Source organism: Pseudonaja textilis, chromosome 2 (genome assembly GCF_049901715.1).
Source record: "Pseudonaja textilis isolate UNSWEBS1 chromosome 2, rPseTex1.2, whole genome shotgun sequence".
Lineage (NCBI taxonomy): Eukaryota > Metazoa > Chordata > Lepidosauria > Squamata > Elapidae > Pseudonaja > Pseudonaja textilis.
This window is the reverse complement of record NC_141991.1, coordinates 23,316,380-23,339,205: the sequence shown is the minus strand read 5'-3', so window position 1 is coordinate 23,339,205 and position 22,826 is coordinate 23,316,380. Positions and strand designations below refer to the sequence as shown.

Here is a 22,826-nt window from a genome sequence, read left to right as displayed (position 1 = left end):
AAAGCTTATTACAAGTAAACCAACTTATCTCAGCTACACAGGAAAAGAAAAACTTTGTATGTACAGGTCAATTAAAGGCCCTTATTTCAATATTCCCAAAACTAGATTGCATTGCAGCTCCTAAGGGCATATTTCCTGACTCAGTACTGAAGCTAAACAGGTCTGGAACAGCTCAGCACCCAAATATGAAATTGCATAGAATCCCTGCCGTGGATTCCACAGAAGAAAAACAGAAATATAAATGAATAAATCATTCAGAGATGTAAACAAGCACAAATGTGGTCACACATGACTAAACCCAGCCTACTTTAGTCTTCTCTTCTTCCGAAGTTCATGTAACATCTTGCTCCTCATATGATGCTAGCCTGTCTCACTGCTCTCATGCAAGTTATTTGCTCACTGATCATATGATAAAAGCAGCTGTGATCAAAGATCTGTTGTAAGAGAAGAGTAATGACTGATACATTCATCAGAACACACAGAAACTACCAGATAATAAGCAACTGCTTAGCATAAAATATTGTAACATTTAACTGAACTCTATCCTGGTTCATGGTGCTTACAGATAGACTGAAAGGAAAGTTTCCTTTAATGTTCTGGTTGTTGTTTAAAAATTGCTCATTTATGGAAATATTAGGGGATATTGTTTCCAGTGCCCACACACTGAAAACACATGATTTTATTCAGTAAACTCATATGATATTAGGAAGCCAATTTTCACACATTTAAAGTCAAGTTTATGGAAAATAAGGTTGTGAACTGACTGTTCAAGCTGGCTGTTGGAACAGCAAATCGGAATTGAACATTCAGTTACGAGCCACGTCTGTTTTCTGCAGGGCTATCAAAAAAGAAAACCAATTGTGTTTTATGAATGGTAAGGCAAATGTGTCAATATTTTTTATTTAGTAGCTGCTTCTGCAATTTTGAGAACATGCTGCAAACATTCTCAGAAAGTATCTTGGAAGGACTGCCTATTCACAAAAATGGTTCAGTTAAAAGCATGACCAGAATACAGACTAATGAAATTTCTATCCCCCATTTCTTATAGATCCCCACAATCACTTTATTACTAGTGCTTATCTTCAGTTTTGGTTTTTTTCTGGGCAGGTGAGCATTTTTCCACCAAAGTATTTGTCTATAACCACCTGATAACGATACTTACGAGGTCTAGGTAGGAATCACAGAAATTTTGTAATTAAAGAGACTGATAGTTGGAAATTTAGTTTGCAGCATGCTTTTGTTTTTTTGCATAGCTCAATTCAATTCAGAATAGAACTGAAAGGGACCTTGGAGGTCTTTAATCCAACTCACTGTTCAAGCAGGAGACCCTATACCCGTGATGGCGAACCTATGGCATATGTGCCATAGGTGGCATACAGAGTCATTTGTGCAGGCACATGAGCCCCAGCCAAACTTACCTGCACTGCATATGCGCACACCTCCCAGCTGATTTTCAGCCTGTTTGAGGCCTTTTTCTGCGTCCCAGAGGTTCAAGGAAAGCCTCTGCAGCCTTTGGAGACCGAAAAACAGGCCAGTTTCATCATTTCCTGTATTTCTGGAAATACAGGAAGTGATGAAACAGGCCTGTTTTTCGGCCTCCAAAGGCTGCAGAAGCTTCCCTTGAACCTCTGGGAGGCCGAAAATCAACTGGATGCACAGTGCAGGTTAGGTGGTGGGGGTGGGGATGCTGCGCATGCATGCGTGGGGGGGCGCATTGCATTGTAGGTGCCAGCATGCGCACACACAATCACACACGCACACACTTTCGGCACACCACAACAAGGTTTGCCATCACTGACTGCCCTATACCATTTCAGACAAGTGGCTGTCCAGTCTCTTCTTAAAACCTCCAGTGATGGAATGCCCATGACTTCTGAAGGCAAGCTGTTCCAGTGATTAATTGCCCTCATTGTCTCCTCGAGTTTCCATCCACTGCTTCTTGCCCTGCCCTCTGGTGCTTTGGAAAATATGTTGACCCCCTCTTCTTTGTGACAAATCTTTTATTGGACATGATTAATGAAAAGTACCTTTAAAAAAGAAAGGGATGCATTAGGCACCAAAGGAGGGATCCTTTGACACTATATTGTCCAGTGATATTTTTATCCTTCCATTATTTTTACAAATATCTCAAGACAGTAATTATACCCTATACTCCTTCCTCTACCTATTTGCACTACAACAGCCTGGTTAGGTGAGTTGGGCTGAGAAAGCGACTGGCCCAAAGTCACCAAGCCGGCTTTCATGCCTAAGGCAGGATTAAAACTCACATTCTCCTGGTTTCTAGGTCAGTACCTTAACCACTATACCAAACTATCCATCTGACTGACTTCCTACCCTTTCTCTCTCCCACTTGTTTTTATATACCCACTTTTGCAAGTTGTACTGTAGGAGAATCCTAAGTGGACTGCAGAATATAAAAACAACAGATCTTGCAATCAAGCCAGCCAAAGTACTAGAAAGAGCAGCAGCAAACCTTCCTAAAGGATCGAGCATCAATTGAAAATCAACAGTACTGCATATCCTATTCAGAATGCACATTACAAGCACTTTTGTTCCTGGACACAAATAGAAGTTGATCAATGCACTATTCTATCCTAGCCGAACACTGATGCAACCTGACATTAATGTTTATGCACATAAATATTACACATGTCCCCCCCCCCTTCTTTTTCACCATGAGGCACAACTTCTGGTAGTATCTTGCTTAAAGATGCATTCATAACCAAAGAAGCATTGATCTGGGATTTGACAAACATAACATTGATGAAGAGTGTATGTTATGATGGGTGGAACCTATATTTGTTATCACTGAACAACGTTTTGTTGGATAAGGTCCAATTTCAAGTTGGTCAAGATCCTTTTGAATCTTGAGCCTATCTTCTGGCAGGTTAGTAATCCCCCCTTCTCTCAGCTTTAAGCCATCTGCAAATTTTATGAGTTTTATGAGTTCTTTCCATCTAATCTAATTCATTTATAAAGAGGTTGAAGCGTACTGGGATGAATGCTGAAGTACATCACTGCATACTACTCTATGTCCAATTGGAAATCCATTTTTGGTAGTGCAACTATTCCATTCCATATTAGCAATAGCACTTAGACTTATATACCGCTTCACAGTGCTCTGCAGCCCTCTCTAGGCGGTTTACAGAGTCAGCCTATTGCCCCCAACAATCTGGGTCCTCATTTTACCAATCTCGGAAGGATGGAAGGCTGAGTCAACCTTGAGCTGGTAAGAATCAAATCTTACATCAAATGCCTTATCTTTAAATAGACTCTGTTTACAGCATTTCCTTTCTCCACAAATACAGTCACATTGTCAAAGATTTGTCTGGCATAGTTTTTATTGGTTTTACTGCTGGTTTCTGGTTATCACCTTGTTCATTTCTTTGTGCTTGCAAATTCACTTGTTTATTTTTCTAACACTTTCCTAGTACAAGATAACTTCAAGCTTAAAATAGTTAAGAGGGGGGAGATATTATTAGAGGGAAGACATGCTATGGCCTGGATAGTTCAAAAAATTTAGAATAGAATAATAACAGAGTTGGAAGGGACCTTGAAGGTCTTCTAGTCTAACCCCCTGCTTAGGAAAGAAACCCTACACCACTTCAGACAAATAGTTATCCAATCTTTTCTTAAAAACTTCCAGTATTGGAGCATTTACAACTTCTGGAGGCAAGTTGTTCTACTGATTAATTGTTCTATCAGGAAATTTCTCCTTAGTTCTAAGTTGCTTCTCTCCTTGGTTAGTTTCCACCTTTTGCTTCTTGTCCTACCCTCAAGTGCTTTGGAGAATAGCTTGATTCCTTTATGGCAGCCCCTGGGATATTGGAACACTATCATGTCTCCCCTAGTCCTTCTTTTCATTAAACTAGACATACCCAGTTCCAGCAACTGTTCTTTAGGTTTTAGCCTCCAGTCCCCTGATCATCTTTGTTGCTCTTCTCTGCAATCTTTCTAGAGTTTCAACATCTTTTTTACATCGTGGCGACCAAAACTAGATGCAGTATTCCAAATGTGGCCTTACCAAGGCATTATAAAGTAGCATTATGACACTTCACGTGATCTTGATTCTAACCCTTTGTTTATGCAGCCTAGAACTGTGTTGGCATTTTTGGCAGCTGCTGGCTCATATTTAAATGGTTGTCCACTAGGACTCCAAAATCCCTCTCACAGTTACTACTATTGAGCAAGATACCACATATACTGTACCTGTACATTTTGTTTTTCTTGCCTAAATGTAGAACCTTACTTTTTTCACCATTGAATTTCATTTTGTTACATAGATGTTCAAGTCTGTCAAGGTCCTTCTGTATCTTAAGCCTATCTTCTGGAGTGTTGGCTATTCCTGCTAGCTTGGTGCCATCTGCAAATTTGATGAGTTTCCCATCTATCCCCTCATCCAAATCATTGCTGAAGATATTGAAAAGTACAGGGCCTAAAGCAGAGCCTTGGGGGCCCCCACTTCATACTTCCCTCCATGTAGATGTAGTTCCATTGAGGACTATATGTTGAGTGCGTTTGGTCAGCCAGATACGAATCCATCTGGTGGTAATGCTGTCTAGCCCACATTTCTCTTTTATCAAGTTGTAGGTTATGGTGTACTTTATCAAATGTCTTACTGAAGTCCAAGTAAATTATATCGACAGCATTCCTTTGGTCCGCTAATTTTGTCACTTTGTCAAAGAATGAAATAAGATTAGTCTGGCATGATCTGTTTTTGACAAACCAAATTTTAAAAGTGTAAATTCTGCCAATGGAATTATAAAAAGAAAAGAGTAGGGTTTTGAAGACCATCTAGTTTAACTCAGTATAAGAGTAATTTATTAAATCATCTCTGATTGGCAAGTTGGATTTTGCAGGATTATTAAATAGATTACACATGTATGGTAAATCTATAAAAATAATGAAATCTCATCGATTTTCATAACTATTCCAGAGTTTCATTTGTGTAATACTGATAGTCTGGAAAACAGTATCAATTTGAAAGGTGCTTCCTGCCCTAATGGATTTCATAAGTTGCTAAAGGCCAAGAGAAAAATGGTTTACAGGCAAGTTATTTGTGGCTTATAACAATGAGCCTAACCTTCTAATCCTGTGCTGGTAAAAAGCTAAAAGGAAGCGCAAGGCAGCAGTTTCTGGTTCCCATATGGATTTCACATAAAACCTTATTAACTTGGGTATTGTACAGATAAAGAATTCTTAAATATCTGCTGCTGAGTAATTCAGACATTATCAGTGATGGAGAGGAAGATAGAAAGATCTTGTTTCAACAATTCTCAGCTCTATTCAGAGCCAAGATCTTTCTCTTGAGTAGACCTTTATCATTTGATAAAGGAAGGAAGGAAGGAAGGAAGGAAGGAAGGAAGGAAGGAAGGAAGGAAGGAAGGAAGGAAGGAAGGAAGGAAGGAAGGAATTCTGTAAACATTAACTATGACATGTTTTGTATTTCCAGGTGTAATACTATCTGGTTTAGCAGATGGTACTACATGGGAGTCTTACATAAAAAGGATTAAATAGAAAAGTTAGAGTCACTACTATAGAGACAAAAAATAGGAGTCTGGTAGCACCTTTTCAGCCTAATGTATTTTATTAACAGGTGTAGGCTTTTATAAAGTACCTTATTAACACCAAAAATATGTTGAAAACTTCATTTCTTGAGCTCTTTTAAGGTATGTTTCAACAATCCCTTACTGTTATAGTCTCCATTTTCAAAATAATCCCTTTGAGATCTGCAATAGCATGCTGTGGGAGTTGAAATACTCTGGTGTACTCTGAAATGATGTGTCCTTTTTTGAGTCTTGCTATCAAACTTGTGTCCATTCATTCTTTTGCACAAAATTTGTCTCATTTATCCTACACAGAATTTAAAGGATCATTGCTTGCAAGTGACAGCATATATTATATCAGAGAAAGCTTCTGAAGGCATCTCTAATTTTGTATGTTTTTGGTTGGGGCCTATGATGGCTCCTATGATGGCTTGGTGTAGATATGGAGACAACTAGGTATCTAAGTAACTGAGTCTAGGTAACTGAGTCTGGTTCACATGTTAGCATAATTATGTTGTTACCTGAGAGCAATTGCTCAGGCTGGGTAGTTGTATGTATGCATTTCTACAAAATGGTGAAAATGTCACCAATCGAGGAGGAGCTTCAGGGAATAAGAGTTGATAAAGTGTTGTTCCAGATGAAGATGTTGTGCAGCTATGTGTCTACACATGACTGATCCATTGATTTTCAGGCATTTGTTACTACATGTAATAGTATATGAAAAAAAATTTGGGAGACTGGGGAATGGGGGAAATACTGCCTAAGGCTCAGAAAGGGATCCTTCATAAGTTCTCCAACTGTAAAGAAGACAGCAAGAGATTTGTACTTTTGGACTTTCAAGATTGTTAATGTAACCTTACAATAAAGTAGTGCTAGCTTATCTGCTTATGTTTTTTGTTTGGTAAGGGAAGGCTTAGGAAAGCTTGCACTACCAAAGGTAGAGTAGTGAATAGAAAATTCACTGTCTGCTGGCAAGTCATCCTTCGTTGGCACCAGTGATTACGTTTTTGATGGCTTGAAGTTCATATTTGTGGGGGGACTTTATGGATAGTTTCTCAGCCTCCATGGTGGCTTAAGTGGCATTATTAAGGAGATTGTCTCTGGAATTCAGTCTTATAAGGAATCTGTGGTGTCTTTTATGTAGCTGGGAATGCTGGTGGGTGAAGGTTTCAGTATAGAGCCCTTGAAACACGACAGTCCAGCCATGATTATTTCAATCGGACAGACTGGATTGTCTGGTTTGTGTACTTTGGGAAGCAGGTAGAAGGATTAATGGAGTATTTCCAGTAGAAACTGTCTTGTATGTCCTAAGGAAATTGTTTCATCAGATTATGTAGTTCTGTTTTAAGTACAGGTAGTCCTTGGTTTGTAATTGGTCATTTAACATGTAAAATTCCAACTGGCCTACTTAAGGCCTACTTACAACCTGGATTTGATGTTCTGATGGTCAACACCCACATGGTCATATGGCCACACTTCAGATACTCTGCAACCTGGATGCATTTATGAGCAATCTGCAGTGTCCCATGGTCATGTGACAGTTCTTTAGGATTGTTTTGCCGAAAATCCAGCATTTTGGTTTCAGCAAAAAATGCATCCACAGCAACCATTGGTTGTGGTTAACAACCACTGTGTTTGCTTTACAATCTCAGCATTTGCTTAATAACTGTTGCAAAAAATGTCATAAAAATGTCTCAGTCACATGATTGACTCAGTTTACAACCATCATAAATTGCAACCCTGACAGGCAAACTTCATTAGGGCTGTAATTTGAGAACTTACTGTATATTGCTGTGGAATCTGAGAAGTTGTATAACGTTGTGTTGGAATTGCCTCTCAGCTTCTTTGACACAATTTGTTTTATTATAACAAGGGCCCCCTCCTTTGTCAGTTTGTTTGACTATGATGTCATTATACTAAGTCTATCAATAGCATTTTGTTCTGCTCTGCTGAGATTATTGAATAAGGGGAGGTTTTTTGATTATTGTGGGGCTAGCTTGTTGGTGAAAACGTTTGGTGTGGGATGGAGAATAGCTTGGTAACAAATGCCTAAGCAAGCAGCACAAGTGTTGCTCTGGCATTACATTTCCGAGATTGATATACAACTTTCATAGCAGTGAACATACCTAATGCCCCTGCCTATTTTCCCCTGGGAGATGGGCTGGGTTGAGAGACAGTGATTGGTTCAAAGCCACCCAACTGGCTTTCAGGCCTAGCATAGGCCTAGAACTCCCAGTGTCCTGTTTCTGTTTCTAGGGCAGCACCTTAAGTTGTTACAAACTGGCTCCCTATTATTGTAAAAATAAAGGCAAAGGTTTCCCCTGTCCAGTCATGTCCTACTCTAGGGGTGATGCTCATCTCCATTTCCTAGCTGAGGAAGCAAGTCACTGCTTTCTTTCCTCTCCCCATTAGGGCCACCAATCACACCCATTTCTGCAAGTAAAAATGGCACTGAAAAAAAAAAATCTCATTATTAGCTCCTTTTACAAAACAAATTCAAAAATGATTGGTCCGTGCTGGGTAATAAAAAAACATAACCAGGAAGCCAATAATTACTATTCCCAATACTTTAAATTTACCTTGCATACTACCTACATTTAATTTTTAAGTTTGTTTTTAGTATGGGCAACATTTTAAATTATTGATAATCCAGTCCGCCACTTTCCAAAAGACTCAGTCCCAAAGACAAAGAAATGTATACATATTTTTTCTTCACTAAAATCTACCTGAATACCATAGCAAACACTGTCTAAATATAACTATATTGGTCTTTAAAATCCTCAATTAAATATTGGTTTTTCCCTCAGGCTTTGGAGCTTGGATGACTGAAGCTTGGATGTTTTGGAGCTTAGATGTTTTGGATTTTAACTTAATTGTTCATCTTGCTTTTTAATTTATTATTATACCATCCACACAGAGTCACAATGTCTGAGTTGGGTGGCTCGACAAATTAAAGTTGCTTCCAGAAGAATAAATCAGATTAACCTTTTCCTGTGCTCAGCTAAAATACATTTCATTTTCAAGGTTTATCCTCACTCCCTAATAGACTCTTATTCCTCCTTTCCCAGCTGGCCTTTTCAACCGGGGTTTTCAGCTGAATCTAACTAAAAACATTTCCCTCCTCACTTTGCAGGAACTGAGTTAATAGGCTTCCGTTGGTTTGCCACTTTTTTAAATGCAAGCCTTGCTAGAAAATATGATACAACCCACATCTTACACGTAGTAGCAAATCATCAAACACCTATCCTGTTAACCTATGTACTTTGAAAGGGCAAGCGATCCTCAGGGCAATCTCGTCCTGCCATATGGAGCACCGTGCTTTCCCTAAGGCTTTTGTTTCAATCACGATCTCCCGGAGGAGCGCGGGGGGAGAAAACACCGGTAGAAAATTTCCTCCAGGTAGCACTGTTGTCAGACGCGTCCCATTCGGGGATTTGTAACATTTTACAAATCGCTCCGCACCTACATTTACCAACACTTGGCGTGACCGCCCACCGTATCGGAAGCGTAAAAGAGCCCCCGCAGCGAAACTCTACAAAGGCGCCTTTTCGGACCCCGCCGAGATTTGAACCCGCGTCCCTCCGGGAAGGAGGTCAGTTGCCCGGATCAAACGGCATCCTCCCTCCCCTTGGAAAGAAAGGCTCCTTCGCGCCCACGCTTGCAACTAGCCTTCCCCCCCCCCCCACATCGGGGCCCTTCCAGATGGGGTTGCAGCTCGGCGTCCATAATGCCCGGCCGGGGGCCCCGCTCCGCAAGAAATGCCCGACGCTGGAAAGCCAGGGCAGCGCCGCGCGATCCTCCGAGGACTTTCCGCACGCACTCCGTATTCGCGCACGCGGCTTCTTCCAGGGCGCCCCACGCCCGCCAGCCGCCCCCGGGGACCGCCGCCGCCGCGCTCGTGCCGCAACCCAACCGGGGCCCACCCGCTCCGCTCGCCTGGCTCACCGTGTGCGAATGCAGGCTCTGGCTCGCCTCGATGACGGCTGTCAGCGGCACCGTATCGTCCAGCAGCACTTTCCCAGCCGGCGGCTTCTCCATGAAGGCCATGCCGAGCGCCCGGGGCAGAAGCCCGGCGCCCCTCGCGGTGCCTCGCCAGGCGTCTCCCTCCGGCTCTGAGCGACTCCTGCGGCTGTCAACACAGGAACCGCCTGTCCCTCCTCCGGGTCTTAAAAGCCGCCGAGTAGGCAGAGCGGGGCGCCCTCCCACGGCCAAGGGACGGCCCCACGACGTCAGCTTGGCCGGCGCAGCGCTTGGCCGAGGAAAGCCGGGAGGAAACGGAGGCCCTGCCTTGCAATAGCTTGCGAGCGTGCAAAACGCCCCACCGCTCCGTTGCAAAACCGTATTTTCCTCTTCGTTTACTCCTCCTGTACGTTGAATTACCCGAAACAGAGGAAACAATGCGTAGTATCTTAGGGACTGGCGCATTATGGCCAAAGGGTTTACGGCTTCGTGGGAGGCAAGGGACTTTATTTTCCCGCGTAAGACCGCCTATACTTTTATAGCACAAGCCATCTCTTCGAAAGTTAAAAACGGCGAATGATGGCTAAGGAAAGGGAGGGTGAGTTGGCAGGTAAAATGAAAGCAGTTGAGTAGGCAATTTGACATGGTGGCGTGGCTCAGGATTACATTCCCAGAAATATTTTGGTCTTGCGTGTTACCCCAGAGGCCAATACATTTGAGAAAACATGACAACTTATTCACTTAACCAAAGGTGCTTCTCAACCTTGGTGAAATTAAGATGTGTGAAAATCAATTTCCAGAACTTCCCAATTAGCATGCTGGCTTAGAATTAAAGTCCACACATCTTAATGTTGCCAAGGTTGAGAAATATTTTTTTATAGGCTGCTTATAAATTACATCATTTTTGAACGCAGTGTTAATGGAGGAAAATATTTAGAAACATCAGTATAGAAAATAACACTTGCATAAATATGCAATGCTGTACTGTACGAGGAAACAGTTCCTGAAATGTTTAAGGAGACTGTGTTTTTAAGCAAATTAATCCGTTTTTGACAGCAAAGACTCTTAGGTTTCAAATAACATCCCATGGAAATTTGGCACTTAGTGATATGTACAAGGAAAAGTTTTTAAATGGAGGAATGTAATATGTCACAAGACTACATATCTTATTTAGAAATTATAGGGCTTTTAAAATAAAAGCGGTGATCTGTAAAAATTGGACAAAGATCATCTTTCTACACACAATGCTGCTGTTAATTATAGTGCAGATGTCTCACATCGGTTAATTCTTTGGACAATGTTTTTTCTGTAGCCTACAGAGGCTGTGAATTACTCAACCCTTTCCTAGAGAAAGGAAACTGAGATGATAAAGACTAGGAGAAAGGAAAGTGAAACTTAAGTAGTTCAACTATTGTCATGCCAACCTTTACATATTTTAAGATGCCTCTTGATTAAATACTTTAAATTAAATACTTTAAAAAGCAAACAGTAAATTAGACTTTTGTAGTATTCTCATTGTCCAAAGTTGTATACATTCACCATCTTTGAAAAAAAAAAAAAGTTCACAATTTGACATGCTTGTAATGGATTGAAAACAAAAACAAACTTTGCTAGTATTTAATGAGTCCAGGAGAGGATTAAGAGGTCTGCTGGAACCAGTCTGCCGGAACTGATCCAAGTTCCTACTTGATAGAGTAGGGTGCTATTACAATGACTGTTCAGTCCCTCTTTAAACACCTCCAACTATAGAAAACAGCTCATTCTGTTAAGTGTCGTCTCTTAATGTTAGCCAGAATCTTCTTTCTTGCATTTTTCAGCCATGCTTCCTGCATGAACAGGTCTTAAGTGCTTAATACCAACTAACATGTCTCCCATTAATTTTGTCTTGTGATAAATATGTAATATTCTGATTTTTTAAAATGTTTCCTTTCCTAACTCGTTTAACTTGTTGGCTGTCCTCCATTTCCTGAATGACACACAAGCAATACTGCCACCACCATAGAATCCAATGGAATTTTAATCCTATTCAGCAATTATTTAAAAAGTATGGTCTTCACCAGTTGGTTTATACTTCCAACCTTCCTAAATTGAGTGGAAGAGAGATTGAAAACTCTTTGTGGATTGGGGAGATCTAAATGCATTGCCTTCAGCCAAAATCAACCTGTCCAAAACAGACAGTTCAGGAAAGGATGTGCATGTTTCTTCACTTTATGACATTTTCCTATTATGACACTGTGCTACAGAGCACCCTTCACCCAGAAATTCAGTTAATATGAGAACATAATATTTTGGGAATATTTCCCTCTTTTTACAGTTTCCAGACTGAAAATTAATTGGGGGGGGTTCTATTTTTAATTGTGCTATGGACATTTTTTTAATCATGGATGTATGTATTTGTGTTACCAAACAACGTATGATTATGACTGTATAGAAAGTTAATATGCATTAGGGCGGAAACAACACACCGAGTGGATTTGTCTTCAGGGTTTTTGAAGTTATGCCAGGAACAAGTCTTAGTAGTAGTTTTTTTTTTGTGATCTAAACATACATATATTAATGATAATATGAGAGTATGATCCATAGGTGCTTATAGTTGTAGGTAGTTAGGGGCTGTTTGCAGGCAAGACAAATGTACTATATACCAAAACTTGTGCAATATACAAACAGGCTCATTTACTGTACACACAAGATCATGGAAGCCAGGATATATATACTTCTTTATCATCTTAATATATATGTGATTGAGATGCTCAAAGTGAGTAAGAACCCCTGGAAACAGCATTTCTCAGTGTTCCTTAATTAATCCTCATTTGTTACCTGGCTACTGTCTCTAGGGAATATTAAAAATCCTATGAAGATGAAATACCAGATAACTAAATATAGTGTTCTCCCTTTTACCTATTTTCAAAAAACCCATCTTCAAAAAAGGAAGAAAACCAGACCCAGGAAACTTAAGCACCAATCAGCCTAACATCAATACCTGGGAAGGTACTGGAAAAGATAATAATAAAAAAAATAGATCTGCCAACATCTAGGAATAAGTAAAGTAATAACTAGCAGCATGGATTTGTTAAAAACGGGTCATACCAAACCAATCTTATTTCATTCTTCAACATAGTGACTAAATTAGTAGACCAACAAAATACTGTGGACATAATATACTTAGTTTTCAGCAAGGGATTTGATAAAGTAGACCACAACCTACCTCTTAGTAAGCTAGAAAAAAGTGGAATAGATAGCACCACCACTAGATGGATTCGCAACTGGCTGGCAAACAGTACTCAATGAGTAGTCCTTAATGGGCCTAAGTCTACATGGAGGGAAGTAAGCAGTGGGGTGCTACAAGGTTCCATCTTAGGCCCAGAACTCTTCAATATCTTCATTAGTGACTTAGATGAGGGAATAGAAGGGGAACTTACCAAATTTGCAGATGATACTAAGCAGGCAGGAATAGCTAACACTCAAGAAGATAGGCTCAAGATCCAGATGGATCTTGACAGACTAGAACACTGGGCCATATCTAAAAAAATGAAATTCAGTGTAGAGAAAAGTAAAGTCCTATACTTAGGCAAGAAAAACCAAAAGTACACCTATAGACTAGGTGAAATTAGGCTTAATAGCAGTAACTGTGAGAGGGATCTTGGAGTCTGAGTAGACAACCAGCTAAATATGAGCAAGCAGTGTGCAGCAGCAGCAGCCACAAAGCTAATGCAATCCTAAATTGCATTAATAGAGGGATACAACCAAGATCAAGTGAGGTAAACCACTCTATAAATCCTTAGTAAGACCACACCTACAGTACTGCATCTAGTTTTGGTCACCACATTATAAAAAGATGTTGAGGCTCTAGAAAAGGTGCAGAGAAGAGCAACCAGGATGATCAGGGGACTAGAGACTAAAACATGAAAAATGGTTACAGGAACTGGGCATGGCTAGTCTTGTGAAGAGAAGGACCAGGGGAGACATGATAGCAGTGTTCCAATATTTGAGGGGCTGCCCAAGAGAGGAGACTGTCAAGTTACTTTCTAAGGCACCTGTAGGCCAGACAAGGAATAATGAGTGGAAAGAGATTTTAACCTGGAAATAAGGAGAAACTTTCTGACTGAGAACAATCAACCAATGGAACAGCTTGCCCTCGGAAGTTGTGGGAGTATCATCACTTTCAAGAAGAGATTGGACTACCCCTTGTCAGAAATGGTATAGTATCTCCTGCTTGGGGGGGGGGTGTTGGATTAGATGACCTATAAGGTCCCTTCCAACCAATTATCTGTATCACTTAATGAATTCATTCAGTTAATCTTCACATTTATAGCTGTTTCAATGTCTTGCATTGTTTCTCTTTGCAGAAATCTACAGAAAACATACAGAATACACTAAAAGTTATAATAGCTTTATAAAGAAATCATCTGACTATATAGCTTCTGACTTTTCAGCTGCAGAAAGACACATCCATTTGTGTTACTACATTTGTTCTTCTCTTTCCCACATGCAAATAAGGAAGTTATTTGGGAAACAAAGGTATAATGATCGTCATTTGATTCATTTCACAATAACCTTTTCTTTCAAAAACTGCTTTGAAACAATTCTTAAAAGTGATCTGGAAAGTCAAAGGAACTGCATTTCAAGGAAATATGATTTTTAAATAATTTATGTTGATAAGCATTATCATGACTGTATCAACTATGCCTACTAATACCTCTTTGACCAGATGTGGTGAAGTTGAAAAATACAGTAGCTATCACATATTGAATTTGCATTTTGTGTTATTTCACTTCGTGCTATCCATTCCATCAATATGTGATGTGTGATGTTAGCTCACAATATACATAAGTGATATGTTTTTGTTCATTTATTCATATTAATTCTAGGGCAAGTATCAGGTGTGTACCTATGGTACATACCTTTAATTCAGTGCTGACTCCTCATGCAGTTTTCTTGGCAAGTTTTTCATAAGCTCCTTGCCCTTGTCCCCTCCTCCCTAGAGCCCAAACTGACTGGCCCAAAGTGACCCAACCGGCTTTGTGTCCAAGGCAGAACTAGGATTCAAGGTCTTCTGGTTTCTTGATTGGAGCTTTAACCATTGCACCAAACTGGCTCTGGTGTATTGATTACAGCATTGAGCTGTTTACTCTTAGCAACCACCTAGATTTTTTTCCATGATGATCTGGTCTTTCAAATTTTCCAATGGTGCATTCATTGCCACTGTGACTGAGTCCATCCACCTCGCTGCTGGCTATGCTCTTCAATCCTTCTACATTTCCCAGCAGGAGAAGTCTTATTATTACTTTCCTGTCTTCTGTTGATATAGATCAGTCACAATAAACTTAACTCTTACCTTTTCCATTTATTTCAAATTAACTCCCTTGGGTACATGTTCTCCCTGAATCATAGCTTTGATATAGAACCTGGATGTTTTTGCATCTGAACTCTCAAGGATACTGTTAAGAATGCCCTGTTTCTCCTATCCAGGTATTATGAGGGATACTGTTTTTTTAACAATAAACGGAAGTTAAAATGTGATCTGTTATTCTGAAGCTAAATGCCTAGCAATACAGGATGTTCTTAAACCAGACAGGAAGATGCCAGAGAACCTCATCTACACTTCTTTTCAGTGCCAACTATTCCTGTGATAAGATCAAGCTAGTGCCTATTTAACTCTCTGTGAACCCTGTGTTGGGGCCCCCAACCCCTGGGGCATGGCCTATTGGGAACCGGGCTGCCCAAGCGGCAGGCAAGCATGTGAAGCTGCATTTGCGCATGCGCAGGATTTAGGTTACATGTGTGAAACCATTCCCCTCACACACAGTTGCTGCCAATCCACAGAACCAAAAAGTTTGGGGGACCCTGCAGTATATGATCTGCACTCTTGAAGACCTTGCTGGCTGGGAGCTCAATAACCACTATAGTTTTATAGTTTAATAAAGAAAACTGGGCTTCTCCAGTTGCTTTTGTTTTATTCTTAAGGTTTTTGTCCCATCGAGATATATTGTGGAAGGATTACAAACTGCAGCCACAGTATAATTACATAACAGAATTATCCAGATCATGAAGAGCAACAATACAAGTTTCTCTTATCAATTAGGAAAGTTAATACAGAAGGAAGATAAAAGAGCTGTAGTTGAGAATAACATTCCAGAAAAGTCAAGTGTTACTTTGTGTAAGAATACCAGGATTGTACTCATTTTTTTTTCAAGAAGAGAATTTGAGGGAATAACATTAAGTTCTTAATCTTATTTGTCAGCTTATACTATACCAAACATATTTATATAAATGACATACCGGTATGTGGGAGGAAGCAGAAGAAAGATCTACAACACACTTCTAGGTACTAAGAGGATGGATTGCACCAACTGCCTAAGCAATAAAACTCACCTGGGTGGTTATTTGATAAATTGCAGAGCTAATGGAGTCACTGGTCAAACCCAACATAATCCCTAAATCTGTCCAATATATAAATCCAAAGTAAACAACTCAAGGCATTTTAGATACCGATTTTTACCCCAGCATTCTTCTGAAGCTCTCATTCTATCTCACTGTCACACTGAGAAAAGGCAAAGCAATCTGTTAAACCAGATCAACATCAAAATGTTGGAATTAAACTATTTCAAATTCCTCATAGAGTAAGGTGATTACAGCTATAAGCATATCTCAGCTACCAATAGGACACGCTATACAATCAGGTCACAGGTTTGTGATCTTCAGGCACTACAACTTTAACAATACCCTCCATGACAAGTTTGCCACTTTGGACAACTGTACATGACACTGTAATATAAGCAAGACATCGCTTCAATTTCTTCACTTCTGCTGAAGCCAAGACTTCTTCTCCAACATATAAAGGAGATGGAAAATTAATTTCCTGAGAAAGGAAGATACAGCCAGGGCCAGGCATTTTCGTACCAAGGACAGCTGAAATAAGTCCATTGATCAAAACACCATGTACAACTGTTCTCCCAAACCTTGATTGCTTTGCATATTCTTCATCCAAGTGTATTGGGTTAGTATCCCCGGTTAATTCAGAAAAGGTAACAATATCCTTTGATGTGAATTTCTTAATTATTTCAGCTTTGTCTCCAACTTTTATGTGTAAAAGCTGAACACGGTGTTGAGTGAAGAATGGCATGGACATGCTTGGCTTTATGGAAAATATTCGCCCAAGTCTCACGCACAAAAATCTGCATTTGGGCAATGGCATCAGCATCATAGTGTTTTTACAAACCATAATCAACTGAATAATTAATCGAGCACCATTTCTCTGCTGTTCCCAGCTAACGCAAGAAGAAATGGAGAAGTCTAGAGAGAAAGGGGGAAAAATCAAATAGAAGCACAAAATCAATTCCTTTTGCATAAAAGAACATTCAGGCATTTTCAAGCAAATAAATGGCAGTTGATTAATTTCCTTGGAGACCAAATTTAATAACTGAAAGCCTAGGACAGGATGGTTAAGTGGCTGAACTCAAGCATTTCAAGTAGAATGAGTTGAAAGGAAATGATGCCATCAATAATGGTGGATTTTAAGAAATACAGTATAAGTTGCTAACAGCAACAGGCTATTTGTATTCAGAGACGAACAAGCTGGGATGAAATTATTCTCCCCAAAAATAGTAATACAATAAGCAATCCACAGTAAAGCAGCAGACAGTAAACTAAACATACCTTTAGAAAAATATATTTATCCTGTTTCTTATGCACACAATTATCTGACTAGGTTAAAAAACTATTGAAAAAATATACATACACCCATACACAATGTAAGTCAACTCTAATACTTTAAGGAAAGCAGAGGATGAGAAGTGCATGTGAATATAATCTACAGGTTGCCCATCTTCAATATAAAATCTAAAAGTGCCAGAGCAATAATTTTACTGAATAAATAAAGCTTTCAACTGATTATTTCTCAATTCTTACCTGTATCACTCTAAAAGCACATTTTCTGTTCTGGTATGAACCAAGCAATGACAGAGCACTCCACAGTTTTACATGGCCACTGTATAAATAATAGCATTGGATATATTAATGGAAATGACTAATCAGTAGGCAAGTAAAATAAGTCATAAATATTTTATGGTAAATAACAGATAACAGATAATCAGATTTGGAAGGAACCTTGTAGGTCATCTAGTCCAACCCCCTGCCCAAGCAGGAGAACCTACACCATTTCTGACAAATGGCAGTCCAATCTCTTCTTGAAAGTCTCAAGTGATGGCGCTCCCACAACTTCCGAGGGCAAGCTGTTCCATTGGTTGATTGTTCTCACTATCAGAAAGTTTCTCCTTATTTCCAGGTTAAATCACTCCTTGTTCAGTTTCCATCCATTATTCCTTGACTGGCCTTCAGGTGCTTTAGTAAATTGCTTGGCCCCCTTCCTCTCTACGACAGCCCCAAATATTGTAACACTGCTATCATGTCTCCCCTGGTTCTTCTCTTCACTAGACTAGCCAAGCCCAGTTTCTGTAACCGTTTTTCATATGCCTTAGTCTCCAGTCCCCTAATCATCCTGGTTGCTCTTCTCTGTTTAAGAGTGATTCTATTTATACTATAAAAAATATGCTATTTTTTATAGTATAAATAGAATCAAGGTTTAATGAGCTGGAAGCCATATCTATCCAGAAATCAGACCCAAATTAACTTGAGGCCAAATTTCCCAACACTTATGCTAAGATAATTGCTTTCCTGATAAAACAATTGCATTTAATGTAATTAAGGTGACCAATCATCCTCCTTTAGGGAGGACAGTCCTTTTGTAAGTTCTGTCCTCTCTCAAAGTGTCTTCCTTTTCTGTAAATCTCTGTATTTGATTGGTGCCGATCCGATCCATTGTGTGTGATGTGACGTATTTGACATGACGATTCATCAAGGCTTGGTACAGTGCAGCGAGACACGATTATGAGACACATGCACTCTGCACAGGAGAATTGTTTTGAGAGTGCACCGCATGCAAGAGTACAGTGCACGCAAGAGTGTGGTGCATGCAAGTGGCTTTGTTTTTTTTTTCTTCAATTTGTGTCCTCATTGTAAAAAAGTTGGTCGCCTTAATGTAATCAACGGTAGTGAATATAGAGTCTGTCCATTTATATACAGCAGCTTGCCCCACCAGTATTAATGAGTGTGGCTTTCTCCTTGGTCATTTCTTAATTCGGTTATTGTTTTCTGCTTTATTGTTTGACTGGTGTCGATCCCTGTTTATCTGGATATAGGCTGCTGGAGAGGATGAGCAGAGTGCAACCATGAACAGCAACTAGTAGTCAAGAAGACACACAGAAATCTCCTTAATCTTACTTGAACAGATTCAACCAGTTTCAACTGGGAAATCCTAAACAACCCAGATCAAGCCAAACTCAAAAGCGCTAGAGAATTTCTGGAAACTAAGCCTTCAGACAAACCAGCCATCAGTGGACACATAAAAATAAGCCACATTTATAAACCATTCAAGAGACTATAAAAATACTAAGAAGGAAATAGAACACATCCTCCACCAACACTGGCAGGACAAGCTACCGTTTATAAACAGGGACCAAACACCACACTCACTATCCCTGATGATGTTAGCTAGTTAGGTAATGAAACATCTGCAAACAAACAATCAAGCTCAGAGAACACCAAGAACTCCACAAGTGCTTCTCAAACTTAGCAACCTTAAGATGTGTGCACTTCAACTCCCAGAATTTCCCAGCCATCATGGAAGAAGTGTACACATCTTAAAGCTGCTAAGTTTGAAAAACAATGGTACAAGACTTATGATATTTTACTTGAATTTAAAAAGAATTATCTTCATTTTTATTATTATGCTAGAGACTATTCCTTTATCTAACCACATTTGCCAAGAAAACACATTCAAAATGTCTTACGCATTAGATACTCTAAGTATGGCAGTCAGTGTTTCTTCCTCGTATGTCAAAACATCAACAGGTAATGCAGCACCAACCTGAAAGGAAACATGTCACTATTACTAAGATGCACTTTAAAAGTCTCAGTCATTAAAAAAGCTCTCATAAGAAGTTCAATTCTATTCTACCACTACATTTAGTTTAATTTGATATAATTACAAATCTGTTATTTAAGGTAAGCTTCATAAAGAATGACCTGCAAGCTTGGTCAATATATTTCATTACAAGTCCAAACTTGTAGGATATAATGGAGAATAATGCACAAAATGAGATGATCTTGAATGTTTGTTTTCATCATTTTCATTTTTTAATCTACTTTTCTTGTACACATGAAAATCATCAAGGCCCCTTATATCTGGGAGAAACAGCTGGTATTTGTAATCAGAGGCATCGCCTGATCCTACCTTATTTAAAATTTTGCTGCCAAAAACCATAAATGAGGTTTGGGAAGGGTTGTTTATCTCTTTAACTACAAATGACAGCAAGGAACAGGGCAGTAATGCAATATCATTAATAGAATTTAATTTTTTGTTGACTGGAGTATGTTTTCATTAAAACAGATGCACGGCCAATCAGCATTTGACATCTCTTACCCTTATTATTTTTCCCCATATAACAAAACATTGCTGTCATTTGATACTAGATTTTAATAATGAAGTTATTATGAAGCAGGAAACAGTGCCAGAGTGTAAAGAAACTGAGTGATCACTCTGTTTTAAAGGATATTAACTAATAGCAGATAAAGGCTGATATGCAAAGAACCACTTTATTAACAACCTGAATCCTAGCTCAGCATGGTATATAACTACAAACTGCAGTTAGTAAAAGTCTTCCTAAATACAGAGATTTCAATCAAACTACTTTTTACAGTCTTCAGTTCCAAATCATTCCCTTCTGTATATAAGGTAAATAAACCGGGAAGTTGCAAGGGATTCATAAATTATTACCTCAACAATAATTCAGACAAAAATGACATACCTCACCATGGAGCCGTTTCAAAGCAGAGATGATAAGTTGTTTGAAATCAACAGGATTTAAACTAATGCCAGCTTCTTCAAACTCCCTATAATTCATTTTTTGTAAAAAGGTTTATTAGTAAGTATAATATGCCTCAAACATGTTAAAGTTATGCAGAACTGAACAGAAATGGAATGGGAATATTTTAAAAAAGGGATTTGAACTTACAAATGGATCTTCAAATAACAGTATTCAGAAACATCATTCAGGACTATTTTTTCATAAGCAGTAGGCTTGATGCTTTTTTTTCCATCGTCAAATTCAGACATCGTAGGATGCCCGCTTCTAAAAGACAGAACAGCCCATTCTGACATATTGCCAAGTCTTAAGCTCAAAATCACAAACCCTTAATTATGATCAATTGTAACCTGCACTTTAAAAATATATGCACTGGTAGGGAGGGGAAATGACTTATTTTTCATTTTATTGGTTCACTAGGCAATCTAAGCCAGGTTGCATAAATTTGTTAATAGTTATTCCCATACTGGCCATAGGCGAGTCCGAAGAAGCAAGTGTTGGAAAAAATAACCTTCTAGGTTCAGTTCCAAGTGGGGAAAAAGACACTGGATTCATGGAAGTTGCTTGGAAAGAAGGTTTAATGGTGGACAAGACCACATGTCTTGGAGCTCCTGAGCAAAGAAGGGAAGAGATGCTGTGAGTCCCTTGGTTTTATGCCCTCTCTAAGCTTTGAACTTCCTGGGGCACAGGAAGAGTATCCTGATTGGATACTGACAGGGGTCATAGCTAGCTTTGTAGGTTGTATGTGTGCTAAATTTGGTTGAATCCTGCTGGGTGATGTAATCTTCCCAGGTGCCATGTGGTCAGATGGGTAATCTTATGTTCTAAGGACCATGTCTTAATTCCATCACCCTGGAGCTGAAGGGGGGAGGCAGGGAGCTGCTTTGTCTTTAAAGACATGTTTCTCCTTTTTCATCCAGGGAAATATAATATTCTGCCTTTTTAATATTTCTTAGAATATTTCATTCTTCTTCTAGGAGAGGGGTGGGTGCTAACTTTCTACACAAGCTTAGAGACTTAGAAGAGTGAGTGTGTGTCCATAGCTTAATTGGTGTTTCAGATTCAGTCATGGGCATCTCTTCAGTTAAAGTGATCTGGTGATACAATCTGTCTGATCCAGAACAAGAAGTATCTTAAGCTGTCAAGCTTAACAGAAGCTCACTTTTGCTTTACTGTAGCCTAAAATAATTTAAATGTCAATGCAAAAGATCGGATAAAAATGCAAGCTTGTATTTTTGTGGGCCACTCTATGGAGTGATAAATTAAAAGCAGTGTGATTTCAGGAAAGAGACTTGGCTCCTCAGAATGTTTCCACCTGGAATCTTGCTCTGCTAAAAAATCACTAAAATATCTTTACCCAAACTATTTTCTTTATTATTTCCCGTCAGTGATATGAATACTTTTTCACTACATCCAAACAATACATACAGTACACAATTTAAACACACAATTTTTACCTAGAAAGGTAGAGTAACAAAAATGTTTAAGTGTTACCACTAAAGGAGAGTATTTGTAGCCCAAAGTTGAAATGAGGTGCTCGCTGTCTTGGTTGTTTTCTTGCAGTCATTTCATTATCCAAACTAGGCAACATCATCAGTGCAAAGCAGAATATATCTCTAATGAGATGCCTTTCAGTGCATCATCCTACGTCATCCTACTCTCATCATCGTGGGCCAGTGGCATTGATGGGAGATGCATTGATAAGACATCGGGAAATGGAACTTAAGGACGTTAATGGAACTTTTTGAATTTTGCCTTGATCAGTTTTCTGCACATTATCCCCTAAGCAAAGCTCTGCGCCTCTCACAGCTTCTGCCTAAATGCAGGTCATTGAGCTGGGCCAAAACTGATGTTCAGATAAGCTTAAGTGAGTATGAAAGATGGCAGGGTGCATTTCTTCCTCCCAGTTGTAAAATCCGCCAGTCCCTCCCTTCTGTTAAAAATCATCGCTACTTACACCGAGACCTTACGAGCGCGGATCGCTCAACCTCACGCATCCCCAACATGTGGCCAAACGGAAGCATCAAGAAGACGGGCCTCCAAACGCATTAGCCAATCGCAGGCCGACATTTCTCTTTCTGACCAATGGGAGTGCTGGAGTGTATATTTAGCTTAGAAATCAGGTGCTATCTCTTTAAGGCATTGCCTGCTGGGAAATGTAGTTCTTTATCACGTGGTTACATCTTTACCTCTGATTGACCACTGGGTCAGTCTTCCGATTGGCTGAGGTATAATTTACAGATGGCTGGACGTTTCTCAATGTGGGGATGAAATCATTCTCTTTAAAAACCTGCATGACTAAGGTCAGATTATTGACGCCTTCAGAAGAATCTTCTTATAATGTGAGATATATCTACTAGGATGCCTGAAATAAATCTAATTTGGATTATATCTTTCA

At 39.4% G+C, this 22,826-nt stretch overlaps 3 protein-coding genes across 15 annotated transcripts in view; all 3 read right to left on the bottom strand.

The window, feature by feature from the left end:
• Positions 1-9,696, bottom strand: part of PXK (PX domain containing serine/threonine kinase like) — a 57,747-nt gene extending 48,051 nt beyond the window's left edge. For all 11 annotated transcript variants that reach the window (XM_087923547.1, XM_087923548.1, XM_026721544.2 and 8 more), the window contains exon 1: positions 9,492-9,696. In XM_087923547.1, the coding sequence (XP_087779673.1) occupies positions 9,492-9,593 (102 nt within the window). In that variant the 5' untranslated portion in view covers positions 9,594-9,696. The remainder of the gene's footprint in view (positions 1-9,491) is intronic.
• A 5,739-nt stretch (positions 9,697-15,435) lies between these two features.
• HTD2 (hydroxyacyl-thioester dehydratase type 2) lies at positions 15,436-16,728 on the bottom strand. The gene has a single exon (XM_026720674.2). The coding sequence runs from the start codon at positions 16,726-16,728 to the stop codon at positions 16,183-16,185; it is 546 nt and encodes a 181-aa protein (XP_026576459.2). The 3' UTR covers positions 15,436-16,182.
• On the bottom strand, positions 15,436-22,508 carry RPP14 (ribonuclease P/MRP subunit p14). Of its 3 annotated transcripts, XM_087923542.1 has the most exons (7): positions 22,386-22,441; positions 20,940-21,039; positions 20,579-20,695; positions 20,372-20,456; positions 19,355-19,431; positions 17,415-17,493; positions 15,436-16,799 (listed from the first exon to the last, which is right to left on the bottom strand). In XM_087923542.1, exons 2-7 carry the CDS (start codon positions 20,981-20,983, stop codon positions 16,743-16,745), a joined length of 459 nt encoding a protein of 152 aa, XP_087779668.1. In that variant the 5' UTR covers positions 20,984-21,039; positions 22,386-22,441; the 3' UTR covers positions 15,436-16,742. The 3 variants fall into 3 exon arrangements, with proteins under 3 accessions (XP_087779668.1, XP_026577406.1, XP_087779669.1); XM_026721621.2 differs by lacking the exon at positions 20,940-21,039 and having other exon boundaries at positions 22,386-22,508; XM_087923543.1 differs by lacking the exon at positions 20,940-21,039 and having other exon boundaries at positions 21,886-22,419.
• Positions 22,509-22,826: the final 318 nt, after the last annotated feature.

What these genes read in the sequence shown, in the direction of transcription:
- RPP14 (XM_087923542.1), bottom strand. Translation starts at nt 20,983, where the DNA reads ATGAATCCAGTGTCTTTTTCCCCACTTGGAACTGAACCTAGAAG. An exon ending in TGTTATTTGAAGATCCATTT is followed by an intron (nt 20,457 to 20,578) that starts GTAAGTTCAAAT and finishes AATGAATTATAG; the next exon opens with GGAGTTTGAAGAAGCTGGCA. An exon ending in TGAAACGGCTCCATGGTGAG is followed by an intron (nt 19,432 to 20,371) that starts GTATGTCATTTT and finishes GTTTCCTTTCAG; the next exon opens with GTTGGTGCTGCATTACCTGT.
- HTD2 (XM_026720674.2), bottom strand. Translation starts at nt 16,728, where the DNA reads ATGGTTTGTAAAAACACTATGATGCTGATGCCATTGCCCAAATGCAGA.